General features: G+C 48.0%; 1 protein-coding gene across 1 annotated transcript; it reads left to right on the top strand.

The window, feature by feature from the left end:
• The first annotated feature begins 353 nt into the window (after window positions 1-353).
• Window positions 354-4,613, top strand: LOC138083651 (keratin, type I cuticular Ha7-like). Its single transcript, XM_068977478.1, is given in 8 exon segments — window positions 354-845; window positions 1,042-1,124; window positions 2,146-2,302; window positions 2,674-2,835; window positions 2,924-3,049; window positions 3,530-3,750; window positions 4,354-4,389; window positions 4,391-4,613. Coding segments are annotated over 8 exon segments (1,500 nt in total).
• The last annotated feature ends 9,191 nt before the right edge of the window (window positions 4,614-13,804 follow it).

Here is a 13,804-nt window from a genome sequence, read left to right as displayed (position 1 = left end):
TACCACTAAGGAGGCCAACCATCTGATGACTGAAAGGACTTTTGTTCTTTTAAAAATAATGAAAAGCTTCTGACAGCCCACCAGCAGCTCATCCGATATCAAAGAGCCAGGAGGCACCTCAGATTCATCAACATTCCTCTAATGAGGTGAGGGACTCTTAATGGTAAACTCAACAGCTGAGTAACAGGATGACGGTACAACAGTAGGTAGAGAATCAAGGCAGCGAGGTCAAAGCATGGAGCCCACACCCACTTGGGATGGGGTATAAAAGGGCCAGGAGGGAAGAGGGTTGTCAGATGCAGTGGCTCAGCCTTCTCAGCGCCTCTGAACCTCCTGCGTGTCCTCAGCCCACCATGACTTCCTCCTGCATCAGCTCACGCCACTCTCTGGGCTGCACCAACACTCCTGGAGCAAGGAACATCTGTGTCTCCTCCACTGACGCTGGAGACCAGCTTGGGGCAGAGATCAATGCTGCCCTTCTGAGCCTCTCGGCCACCCTGGCACACGCCAACCGAGTCCGAGTGGGCACAACCCCTCTGGGTCGACCCAGCCTCTGTCTGCCCCACAGCTGCAACACCGCCTGTCCCTTGCCGGGGACCTGCGACATTCCCGGCAACATCGGAATCTGCGGGACCTTCGGTGAAGGCTTCTTCAACAGCCACGAGAAGGAGACCATGCAGTTCCTGAATGACCGGCTGGCCAGCTACCTGGAGAAGGTGCGCGGGCTGGAGCGGGACAACGCGGAGCTGGAGAGCCGCATCCGAGAGCTGAGCAAATGCCCCGAGTCCACCGTGTGTCCGGACTATCAGAGCCACTTCCGCATCATCGAGGAGCTGCAGCAGAAGGTGAGATGTGGAGCACCCCGGGTGGGGTGTGCTGGGCCCGAGGGAGGTAGAAGGGCATGGAAGGCAAACACCCACCAAGACTTCAAGGAGCTTTGGGTTCTTGGAGTCTTCTGAGCATGAACACAGACATCACACATAGAGCAGGAACCTGGAGTGTGATGCTCTGTATGTGAACTATCTTCTTGGCTTTGCTCAGATCCTGTGCAGCAAGGCTGAGAACGCCAGGCTGATCATCCAAGTGGACAATGCCAAGCTGGCTGCCGATGACTTTAGAATCAAGTAAGTAAGGTTGGGGCTTCCCTGTTGGCTCAGTGGTAAAGAATCTGCCTGCAATGCAGGAGACCTGGGTTCAATCCCTGGGTGGGGAAGATCTCCCAGAGAAGGAAATGGTAACCTGCTCCAGTATTCTTGCCTGGATAGAGGCAGGATAGAGGAGCCTGGCAGGCTGTAGTCCATGGGGTTGCAAAGAGTCAGACCCAACTGAGTGACTAACAGGTTAAGGTTGAAGGAGGGCTCAGAGTGACTCCTTCCTCCACTGTGAGTCCCAACGTCAGAATACTTGCTGGATGAGTGAATTACTGTCCTTTTTCTTCCTTATTAAATTTTTTTGCTGGGCTCCTCTTACTTTTACAAACCAAACTAATAGAAGGTAGATCAAATTGAGTATCTTTAGTTTGGTATTAGTCTGTCTTCATTTATGGTTCCTAAAATGGTTGTGATAAGGCAGTCCGACTTCATTAACCAGGAGCAAAATAAAGTGATTTCTAGAATAAACTGAGCCATTGACAGCCACTGAATTTCACATATAAGTTAAGGAGGCCTCTTAGAGATAAGTCAGGGTCCAGATTTACCTATGGGGCAATCTATGGAGCTCTCAGGTGCCAGGTGTTTCCACTAAACAAAGATGACAGATGAGAGAGGGAAAAATATCCCAACATAAGGGATAAAGGAGCAAATCAATGACCAGACAGTTGGCATTGCTTATCCTAGTTAACTAATAGCTCATACAACGGCATGAACCCTGTGTTGGGTCCTAAGATATATGATCTTAGGCAGGTCAGTTAATCTTTCTGAACCAAAGTTGCCTCATTTCACAATGGTGAAAATGATTAAGCGCTGTGAATGTCTCACTAGACAGTGAACTATTTGAGAGTGGGCACTGTGTCTAACTCAGGTCCAAGGCCAGTGCTGAGCCCAATGAGCAAACGAGGGTCCAAGCTGGTGAAGAGGGTGGGGGCAGGGCCAGCGGAGAGGGGCTCTCCTTGGCATCTCGGTTGACTTGCGCCTTCTGTGATGGAAGGCACGAGAGTGAGCGCTCCCTGCGCCTGGTGGTGGAGGCGGACCTGTGCGGGCTGCACAAGATCCTGGACGATGTGAGCCTGGCCAAGGCTGACCTGGAGGCCCAGCAGGAATCCCTGAAGGAGGAGCAGCTCTGCCTCAAGAGCAACCACGAGCAGGTCTGGTCCTACAGCTGCAGACTCCATGGGGAGGGGAGGGTGCTGGGCAGAGAAGGGAGCACCTCCCACCAAGTGTCTCCAGGGTTAGAGTCTGGGCTCAGGTGGCAGCAGGATAAAGGACTGATCTGGTCTTGAGAGTCAGACTGGCCCAGTGGGATGTGGCAGAGTGGGGTTTCTTCTCTAAAGGTGTGCCTTGTGAGATTAGGCAGGTCTCCCGGTGGGTCCTTCCCACTAGACCCAGGGCAAGACCTTTCACATCAGCGTGTGTGGTGTCACATCTCATGCCGCTTGTCGGGGAGGGGGCTCAGGGGCTCTCTGCTCTGTGAAATGCCCTTTTCTTACTGCAGGTCTTGGTCTCTCTGTCTCTGTAGGAAGTGAACACTCTGAAGTGTCAGCTGGGAGATAAGCTCAAGATTGAGCTGGACGTGGTGCCCACTGTGGACCTGGGCAGGGTGCTGGAGGAGATGCGGGGCCAGTACGAGGCCGTGGTGGAGACCAACCTCCGTGACGTGGAGCAGTGGTTCCAAACTCAGGTGAGGGCAGTGCTGCAGAGCAGGGAGGGACCCGGCTGCATCTGGCCAGGGAGGGGAGCGGTCACTTCTCTGTGTGCTTGTGCTACAGTCTGAAGGCATCAGCCTGCAGGCCATGTCCTGCTCAGAGGAGCTGCAGTGCTGCCAGTCAGAGATCCTGGAGCTTCGACGCACAGTGAACGCCCTGGAGGTGGAGCGCCAAGCCCAGCACAACCTGGTATGGTCCTCCTCACCCTCACCACGCTGCGAGGGCCACAGGTCCTGGGCTCACAGCAACATCGCTTAGATGTCTCACTAATCAGTTTCATTAGCAGTTAAGTCAGAGCTCAGGATCTGAGTCCTCTGAAACTTGATGCCTTGTTGTCAAGGTTATTTTGACCCAGGGAATGGTTTCCATTAAAAGTCACTTCCTTCAGAATCAGGTGTGGTGGTTTAGGCGCTCATTCTACATGATTTTACTGAATGTCTATGCCAGGCATGGGGGGTGCATGGGTAAACATGACACCATTCAAGTTAGGTTTTTTTTTTTTTTTTTTTTTTGGTGAAAAGTCTTGGCCATATTGACAGCGGTTTATCCAGAGCTCAGGTGTGTCCTATGACTTCTTGGAATCTGTCCCATGTGGCTGAGTGTGGCCAGGATTTTCACTGAATGATTTAGGCGCAGCTAGGTCTCTCACCCTGTTATTTCCTGTTATAGAAGGACTGTCTGCAGAACTCGCTGTGTGAATCTGAGGCCCGCTTTGGCATTGAGCTGGCCCAGATGCAGACCCTCATCAGCAACGTGGAGGAGCAGCTATCTGAGATCCGGGCTGACCTGGAGCGGCAGAACCAGGAGTACCAGGTGTTGCTGGATGTCAAGGCCCGGCTGGAGTGTGAGATCAACACGTACCAGAACCTTCTGGAGAGTGAAGACTGCAAGTATGTATGATCTAGGCCAGGGGTCCCCAAGCCCCAGGCCATCCTGGTTCTTGGTTCATAAGGAACCAGGCCATAGAGCAGGAGGTGAGCAGCAGATGAATGAAGCTTTATCTGCTGCTTCCCATCGCTCCCATTATTGCCCAAGCCATCCTCTCTTCGTGACTCCCAGTCCTTGGGAAAATTGTCTTCCACAAAACAAGTCCCTGGTGTCAAAAATGTTGGGGATCACTGATCTAGGCAATTCCTGGCCACGCCATTCCACAGAGCACTGAAGTGCTTGTGGAAGATCTCATTGTAAAGAACAAGCTTCCCTGCGCATGCTCTATCAGTGAAACATTCACCTCTCCTGGTGTGTGTAGACGGCAATGCTGATAGAATGTTGCAGAAATGATAGCAGGGTCCCTAAGCCACGTTGACCAAGGGACTCCTGGATGTGGAGAGATCCAGTGAGAGTGAAAGTGGGACTGCTCTTGTAGATTCCACTGGGCTGTGTGATTTGTTGCTGGTGGACCTGTCCTTAAGACGTTTGGTCTTACCTTTCTGTCCATCACTGAGATACTTTTCAACTCTCAGGTCTAACTCATTCTCTCTCTCTCCCTGCAGACTCCCCTGCAATCCCTGCTCTACGCCTGCCTCTAGAACCCTTTATCCCAGCAGTGCTCTGCCTGCCTGCACTGGCACTAAGAGCCAGTTCTGAACGTCTGTGTCCCAGTGCAGAAGATCCAGGCTGCTTGTACCGGGGCTACGATTGCCCTCACCAGCTTAGTCTTCCTTCCAACAAGACCAAACCCACTGGAGGCATTTTCACTGAATCACAGGATCACAGATATCTTCTAAGCAATGGTTTCCTGTTTGTTCCTTAAGCTGTATTTTTTTTCCTTTTGTTTCCATGTTGTAATGGTCTTTCACTAAAGCTATTGTTTTTTCCCAGTGTCTCTTCTGGGATTTTGGTTCTACTCCAGTGCTTCAGAATCTCCTCAAATTTAATTGGGTTCCTGTATTCAGCAGTAAATAAACCTCCTTCCTGTATGACATGCTTCTGGTGTTTGACAATGTATGTGATGTGATAAAGAGCCCTGGCTCTCAAGACCTTGGGTGGTCACCGGCCCTGGCATGTCGCTGCTAAGAGCTCTCTGGGGCACTGGGGTCTTAGCCTCTGGATGGGGGCCCTTTGCTGACATTGGGATGTGCACATACCTTGCCCATCAATCTCAGTTGACTGGTGAAGGGAAGTGGTGTTCGTTGCCAAACCTGAATTCCTTCAGAACAGCTCAGAACTAACATGTCCCTACTGTGCTTTTGGCATCTTCAGCCTCCTTGTATTTTGTCCAAGAGCAAAAATCACACAACTCAGAGTTCCAATCTGGTCAGAGGGAGGTCGTGTTGGGAGCTGCCTTGGCCAAGTTGCCAAGTTTTTTCTTATTTGAATTGGCCCCTTTCATAGAGGCAGGCTTCCCTGGTGGCTCAGATGGTAAAGAATCTGCCTGCAATGTGGGAGACCCAAGTTCGATCCCTGGGTCAGGAAGATCTCCTGGATGAGGAAATGGCAACCTACTCAAGTATTCCTGCCTGGAAAATCCCGTGGGCAGAGGAGCCTGGTGGGCTACACAGTCTATGAGGTTGCTAAGAGTTCAACACGACTGAGCGGCTAACTCTGCACTACTACACTTTCATGGAGGCACGGGATCCTCATCGATCCTCTTAGACGTGGCAGCCCAGATTGGGTTCTGGGGACAGTTTTCTTGGTCCTGGCCCACCTCTTGTTTATATTTTTCTCTAGACAGATGCTGCCACTTTTGCATAGGCTTGTCTCCTCTTCTGCTGCCTTCGAAGTACTGGAGTGAGGAATGCAGTTGGCATGAGTGCTGTCTGCTTTTTGGACATGGCTCTGACCCTGGCCAAGGTGGTTCTCGGCCATACACAGTGGGAGACCAGACATGGAAAAGGACCCGAGAGGCTCTATTCTCTCCTTGCTGTGCTAGTCAATTTAGCTTTTGGCATATTTATGCTGAGTGGGTCCAGAAGAATGAAACTCTCAGGTCTCAGCTTACTCTTGAACCCTGGTCCAATGACCAGTGCAGAGTCGATTCTTCATGGTAGTGAGACAACCTGGGACCTGGGACCCTCTACTGCAATGCATGCATGTGTGAGTGTGTGCTAAGTCACTTCAGTTGTGTCTGACTCTTTGCTATCCTATGGACTGTAGCCCACCTGGCAAGAATACTGGAGTGGGTTGCCATGCCCTCCTCAGAGGATCTCCCTGACCAGGGATCGAACCTGCATTCTCCTGGATTGGCAGGCGGGTTCTTTACCATTAGCACTACCTGGGGAGCCATGGACCTAGACAAATGTCTCCTTGAGCAACAGAATACAAAGAAACTATAAGGGACTAAAAATAACTGCATGCATGCCCAGCTAAGGCAAATCCTAGACAACAAGAGGCAAAAAGACCAAAAAGACCAATTGTTGCTTCTGAAGAGCTGGTGACAACAACAGGGAGTCGGGAAAGCAGGGTACTGCAAATGCCCCCTGCACTCAATACCACCAAAGGGGTGGGCCAACCATCTAAGCCACTCTGGTGTGGCCCCTGGACACACCCCTGTTCTCGCTGCATGTTAAGGAACCAGCTTGCCCCTCCTTGGGCAGTGAGTAAGGGAACCTGTTAACTTGTTTTGCTCCCTCCTGCAGCTGCAGGAGCCCCATAATGCCTTACCTGAATTTCTTGTCTGGCCTCTTATCAATTTATTTTGATTGCGGGAGGCCACGAGCCCTGGTTGGTGACAGTACCATAGTGTGGGGGAAAGAGCATGTGCTCCAGAGTCAGACAGACCTGGGCTCCAGTCCGACCTCTGTGACACCAGCTGAGTGAAATTGGCCAGGTCACTACACACCCTTGAGACCTATTCCTCAGTGGTAAAATTAGAAACTTTGTACTTTGCTCTAGCTGTTGTTGAGGGATAATCCGTATAGCGCTCCTGTCATACGGAAGGTACTTGTGGCATATCTGATTATGGGGTTCCCCGGAAAACTGCAGGGATAGTTTTTCCTTCTTAGAGGGACAGAGGAGCTAGAGAGGCGGTCACAGAACCCATTAGCAGCACCAGGGGCCATACATTCCCAGGTGGGTGGGCTGGAAGCTTGACTGCATTCTTTGGCCATTTATAAACAATGATGAAATAAACCACTATCGCTTCTGGAGCTCAGTTTTCCACTCCAAGTGGCCTAACCAAAATCAAAAAGCTTTCTATGGGCAGTCAGGGGACAATAATGTCCTGGGGGCTCTTGTGGGCTTTCTTCTAACAAGTAACTCAAATGTCAGATGTTGTAAGGAGTGGCCGTGAGCATCATGTGATTGGCCGTGGAAGTCTGGCCTGTACCCCGCTTGCCTGACCAGGCCACATCCTGAATGAACTCTAATTGTGGGACCCCCAGGGCTATGAGGTGTGGAGGAGAAGGCTATTCAGGTATAGGGGACTGCAGGCCGGGGAGGCTGGCAGGTGGTGACCATTCTGGCCCAGGACACCTGGACATTGTGCTTTCACTCACGTCCATTCTTGCAACCAGAGGACTCAGGGCTCCCTCTGGTACCAAACCCCAGGACTCCTCTTCTTACAGGTGATTCTCCCACCTGCCCACTAGGTTCCTGTCTCTGGTCTCCCTGTATCACACTACCCTCATGGATTAGACTGATATGGGCCCTGAATTCGGTATCTGGTTTCACTTGGGCCACAAAAATTTTGGCCATGTGGATTGATTATTTTTTTCCCCTGAGAGTTTTGCTCCCTTGGCTTGGGACCAGGTTCAGTTTTGAGCCACTTCATAAGTAAGGCCATTAGTTTTCTGTTTACCAGCCCTGTATTACCAAGGTGCTCATCTGTGACATTTCTTTCCAAGCTTCACGTAATAACACCAGTTAAGTCTCTGCAGGCCCCTCCATTCATCATCTGTTTTTTGACTCCAAATGGCATTTACCCCAAATCCTAACAAAGTAGAAAGGAGTAGGCATGACAGCCTGCAGGCCCCTGGGGTAGATGCTGGCCCACACAGAGAGCTCTGGGAAAGAACCCACACTTCTGCTCCCACCACTGTCTATGCTGGGAGGACAAGAAAACTGAGGTGGAATTCCAGACTTTCCATAATAGGAGCATTTTTTTTTTTTTGGATGGCCCATGATATGCGACTCTAAGGCTCCACTTTGCCTTCCTCTCCTTTATAGAGTCCCTTGGACTGCAAGAAGATCAAACTAGTCAATCCTAAAGGAAATCCGTCCTGAATACTCATTGGAAGGACTGGTGCTGAAGCTAAAGCTCCGGCACTTTGGCCACCTGATGTGAAGAACCAACTCATTGGAAAAGACCCTGTTGCTGGAAACGATTGAGGGCAAGAGGAGAAGGGGGCGACAGAGGATGAGATTGTTGGATGGCATCACTGACTCAGTGGACATGAGTTTGAGCAAACTCTGGGAGATGGTGAAGGACAGGGAAGCCTGGCGTGCTGCAGTCCATGGGGTCACAAAATGTTGGCTACAACTTAGCCACTGAACAACATCTTCCTAAGAACAAAATCAAATTTGCCTCTTCTGAAGCCCACTTACAATAATTTCCATGAGCTCATCTTGTTGAACCATTTTTCTGTCTTTTTCCTATCTAATTACATGTTTCTCAACCATGCCTTTTCATTTAATATATGTGGAAAAAACCCCACCTTCTTACTTAAAATTGTTTTAACTTTCCAAAATATAAATACAAACTAGTGACAGTTCAGTTATAATACAGATTGTGATTGTTTTCAAATGACATGCCCTCTAAGCAAACTATCTCCCTGCCACCTGTTTTGGAGCCTGCCACCCCTCCAGTTTTAGCAAGGGGAGGAGGGACTCTAAATGACCATCACTGCTGTCTTGAATACCAGCCCCTGGGCTAAATCAAGCCATTGTACCTGTCTGCCAGGTGTAATAAATATCAGTATCTTCATATGCAAAGAGTTTCCCTGTCCCTGCAAAGAATCCAGACTGATCTCTCCTGGCTCCAGGCTTTTATCTCTGACCCCCTGGGCAGCCCCTATTAGTTACGGTTCATTCACTGGCTCCAAACTTGAACTTGGCTTCTTCCTCTCAAGCCAGCTCTCTGCCTTGACTTCTCAGCTTCCTTTCACATCACCTTATTGTCCCAGGAACCCAGAGGTGACCTCAAGCACACTTTGGGGGTCCTCCTTCCTTTGAGGAAGTCCTTCCTTTGACCCCACCCCCATATAGAGTACATGGCCCAGACTTGTAGCATTCTTTTGTAATATCTCTGTTCTCCATCCCTTTCTTTCTGATGGCACTGCAGGTGGCTGGATTTGGTTTCTATCACATGCTGTCTGGATTCTTTAAAAGCCTCCTCTGGCCTCATCCCTTCTCTGCCAAGTTCATCCTGCACACACCTCCAGCCCTCCACTCTTCCGTTTAACATTTCTTAAGCATATATTGTGTACCAGGCACTGCATTTTGTACTAGAGAGCACAGGAAATGGAGATTTAGTGTTCTACCCCAGGGTGCGTACTAGGCTAGATTAAGTTTCCTGAACTGCTCTTTTCATCATTGCTCCCTTTTGCTCAAAAACCACCCGAGAACTCTGTTCTGTTCCCTGCTGTATTTCCAGCTTCTTAGATGAGTGTGTGGTCCAGAGCGGGAAATTGGTACCTGTCTGTTGAGTGATTAGAATGATCAGATGGGTCTATTGGACATTCTGTGGCTGAGATCTAGTGGCTTTGATTTGGTGTTCAGAGACAAGAAACCTGGACTTGAGAGTCAGGCAGACTTGAGCTAATATTTCAAGGTTTGTGAGCTCAGGTAAGTTACCCAATTGCTCTGAATTTTTCCTTTTTCTACAATGGGATGCTTGACACTACTCTGCAGTGTAATTATAATTAAGATATGGTTACCTAGAGAATGAAATGGAAACCAGCTCCAGTATTCTTGCCTGGGAAAGCCCATGCACCCTGTGTAACCCTGGTGGGCTACAGTCCATAGGATTGCAAAGAGTCAGACAGGACTGAGCAGATACACAAAAGAAGCAACAACAAGAAAGCAGTAGTGGTAAAGGTTAATTCAAATAATGTATTTTAAAAAGCTAGATGGTTATATGTGAAGCACATAGTGTACCTTACTTGGTAGCACATAGTCAAATATGGTATATCAACTTTTTGAATATATAGGGGTATGTGTGTGTCAGAGAGAGAGAAAAGAAATGAAATCCTGTATATTAAGTGCCAAATGAGATTCCTGACACATAAGAGATGTAAATAAATGTTGCTTCTTGACCTTTGTCAAGGCCAAGGTGCAGACTGGACCTCTGTCTGTCCTCTGCAAGCATTGTTTTCATTCGCACCTGTTTCATACACACAAGATTAACAAGCACTGTATGGGTTTCCCTTCTTGCCCCTCCTTTCTTCCATCTCAGATGTTCTCATAAAACAAACCTTGGTGAAGAAGAGGAAACTAGGAAAACAAACAGAACTTGCCTATTATATTGACAAAAAACAGGCTAACAGATTTTAAATGTGATCATTCAAACACTGGCTCCTCTTGCACTCAGCAAACACCGTTTTGGTATAGTGGGCTTCATCTACACAGGATGATAGTCACAACAGAGCTCATCTATCTTCCTAGAGCAGCCCTTCTGTTCTCAAAGTGTTGGCCCCAGACCAGCAGCATCAGTATCATTCAGGAATCTGTTAGAAATGCCAACTCTCAGGCGTGACCCCAGGCCTATTGAATCAGAAACTCTGATGTGGGGTCTGGCAATCTACATTTTGTAAGCTCTCCAGGTGATTCTGGTTTTGGCTAAAGTTTGAGAGTCACCTGTGCAGATGTTACAAAAATAGGAGACCACGTTTTTAGCCATGAATTAGCCCGAGTTGCCTAGTAGGTTAGAGTCCATGGGGTCGCAAAGAGTCGGACATGACTGAGCAACTTCACCTCACCTCACCTCAGTTTAAATTGAATTTAGAAATGCTCTGTGACTCTACGTGCATGCTAAGTTATTTTAATTGTATCTGACTCTTCGCGGCCCTGTGGAGTATAGCCTCTCAGGCTCCTCTGTCCATGGGATTCTCCAGGCAAGGATACTGGAGTGGATTTCCAGGCCCTCCTCCAGGGGATCTTCCCGACCTAGGAATCGAACTCGGGACTCATGTCTCCTGCATTGGCAGGTGGGTTCTTTACCACTAGCGCAAATTGTGAGTTTTCAGGGCTTTGTTTTTGTGTCATTCAGGGGCCGACCCCTGCTGGCTGCAACCTCACATTTCTGAGGTTGCATGGTGCTTCTCTTGAGCCCATGTGCATAGATCTGCTTCTGAGAGTGCCTGTGCTTGCCTTTTTTTTTTTTTTTTTTGGAAAATCCTCTTTGTCTGTCCAAATCTACTTATCTTTAAGTTTCCAGATCCAGTCTCTTTGATGTCCCCCTACATTTCTAACTCTCCGTGACCTCTCCTCTGAGTTACATGACCTTTTCCTCTTTCTGCTCTGAGTTTTTTGAGAGGTGGGGGTTTCTCTGCTTTGCCTCCGGTGCTTGGGAAGGGTTTTGCTGGGGTAGGAGCTCATGAGTAATAGATCGTTTGGAGAAGGTCACTGGGACAAGGCACCTCAGTGAATATTGCTTACATCTGCACATGGTGTAGTTATGGGGAAATGTCCCCAAGGGTCTCATTAACTGTATATGGAACCAGCTGGTGCCCAGGAGTGTGGTGACATCAGCATAGTTCACATGAGAGGCTTGGACAAGAGGTTTTCCTGGGGAATCTACTGGCTGCCTCTTAATCCAAATTCATCAGAAATTCTATTCTAGGGCCCCCACTGCTGAGTATAGGAACAACAGAGTGTATTCAGAGGAATAGCTTCAAACTGGTGAGGGGTTTTAGAACCTTGCTAAATGAAGAACCTTGCTAAAATGGGAAATTGCAACCTTTTCATGAAGAGCTGAGGTCTGCCCATGTGGCAGAAGGACTGTGCTTATCCTCTACAGGCTCCCATGGGTAGACCTAAAAACTAAATTAACTAAAGGGCAAACTCTCTGACTTACTTGCTAATATATCACCAATATCCAGCGCCCAAACCTGCCAGGCACAGAGGTGGTATTCAACAAATATTTGTTGAATGAATGAAAGAACAAATGAAAGCAATAGGCAGAAATATCATGGAAGGAGGTAGATTTGTTTCTGCATAAAGAACTTTCTAACAGTCTCCTATACTGTAAGCCCCTTTAAAGCAGAGCTAGCTGTTATTAATCTCTGCTTATTTTTTTTTTTCAAAAAAATGTTTGGATTTACAATGTTGTGCCGGTTTCAGGTACACATCAAAGTGACTCACTTATACATGCATGCACGTGTGCTTAGTTGTTGCTTCAATTGTGTCTGACTCTTTGCGATCCTATGGACTGTAACCCGCCAGGCTCCTCTGTCCATGGGATTCTCCAGGCAAGAATACTGAAGTGGGTTGCCATGTCTTCCTCCAGGGGATCTTCTCAACCCAGGGATCAAACCCAGGTCTATTGCGTCTCCTGCATTGGCAGGCGGTTCTTTACCACTAGCGCCACATGGGAAGCCCTCCTACATTTACATATATTCATTCTTTTTCAGATACTTTTCTCATATAAGTTATCACAGAATATACAGTAGAGTTCCCTGCGCTATATGGTAAGTTGGGGAAAAGCTGAAGGCATTTCCTCTGAGATCAGAGACAAGACAAGGATGTCCACTGGCACCACTTTTATTCAACATAATTTTGGAAGTCCTAGCCATGACAATCAGAGAAGAAAAAGAAATAAAAGGAATCCATATTGGAAAAGAAGAAATAAAACCATCAGTCTTTGTAGATGACATGATACTATGCATAGAAAATCCTAAAGAGGCTACCAGAATACTAGTAGAACTCATCAATAAATTTAGTAAAGTTTCAGGTTAAAAATTAACACACAGAAACTCTTGCCTTCCTATAGTGTATATACGAACAATGAAAGATCAGAAAATTCTTTTTGGTCATCCAAAAAAGTAAAATATCTAGGAATAAACCTATCTAAGGAGACAAAAGACTTGTATTCTGAAAACTATAAGACTCTGATGGAAGAAACTGAAGATGATACAAATAGATGGAAAGATGTTTATTTCTTGATTCCAGTGCTTTGCACAAAGCCTAGGAAACCATGAGCTATAGGAGCTAAGTTGGCCAGCGACAGGATGGGCCATCTTTGAAAGTGGTAGGTGAGACAATGAATTGGAAGGTTATAATGCTAAAGGAGGAGAAGGAAATGGCAACCCACTCCAGTACTCTTGCCTGGAAACTTCCATGGATGAAGGAGCCTGGTAGGCTACAGTCCATGGGGTTGCAAAGAGTCAGACACGACTGAGCGACTTCACTTTCTTTATTTCTATAATTCCTTTTGGAGAAGGGAATGGCAACCCAGTCCGGTGTTCTTGCCTGGAGAATCCCATGGACAGAGGGGCCTGGTGGGCTGCGGTCTATGGGGTTGCAAAAAGTCGGACACGACTAAGCGACTAACACACATACACAAACACATACACAAACACACACACATACACACACAATGCTAAAGGCTCCTAGACTAGAGGACTTTGAGATCTCTTTGGGCTTGGAGAGTCCATGTTTTAAAGTCAGCTAAACATGTACTGCCCTGGTGGCTCAGTGGTAAAGAACGTGCCTGCCAATGCAGGAAAGGCGGGTTGGGTCTCTGGGTTGGGAAGATCCCCTGGAAAATGAAATGGGAACTTATTCCAGTATTCCTGCCTGGGAAGTCTCACAGACAGAAAGAGCCTGACGGGCTATAGTCCACAGGGTTGCACAAGAGTCAGACTAGATTGAGTGACTAAACAACAACAAAATATGTACTGCTGCCTCAGGGGCCCTCGTGGTGAATTCATTCATCTTAGGAGTGGGGTCAAGGTAGCATCTGCATTAGCATCGCCTGGAAGCTGGCTAGCTGCCCTTTTCCAGGGGTTATTGAACAACTGGCCACTTTGTTTGTTTGAGGTATAGAAGAGGCCATAAAGCTTCTGA

The sequence above is a fragment of the Capricornis sumatraensis genome, chromosome 8, assembly GCF_032405125.1.
Source record: "Capricornis sumatraensis isolate serow.1 chromosome 8, serow.2, whole genome shotgun sequence".
NCBI lineage: Eukaryota > Metazoa > Chordata > Mammalia > Artiodactyla > Bovidae > Capricornis > Capricornis sumatraensis.
This window is presented reverse-complemented; position numbering and strand designations above follow the sequence as displayed.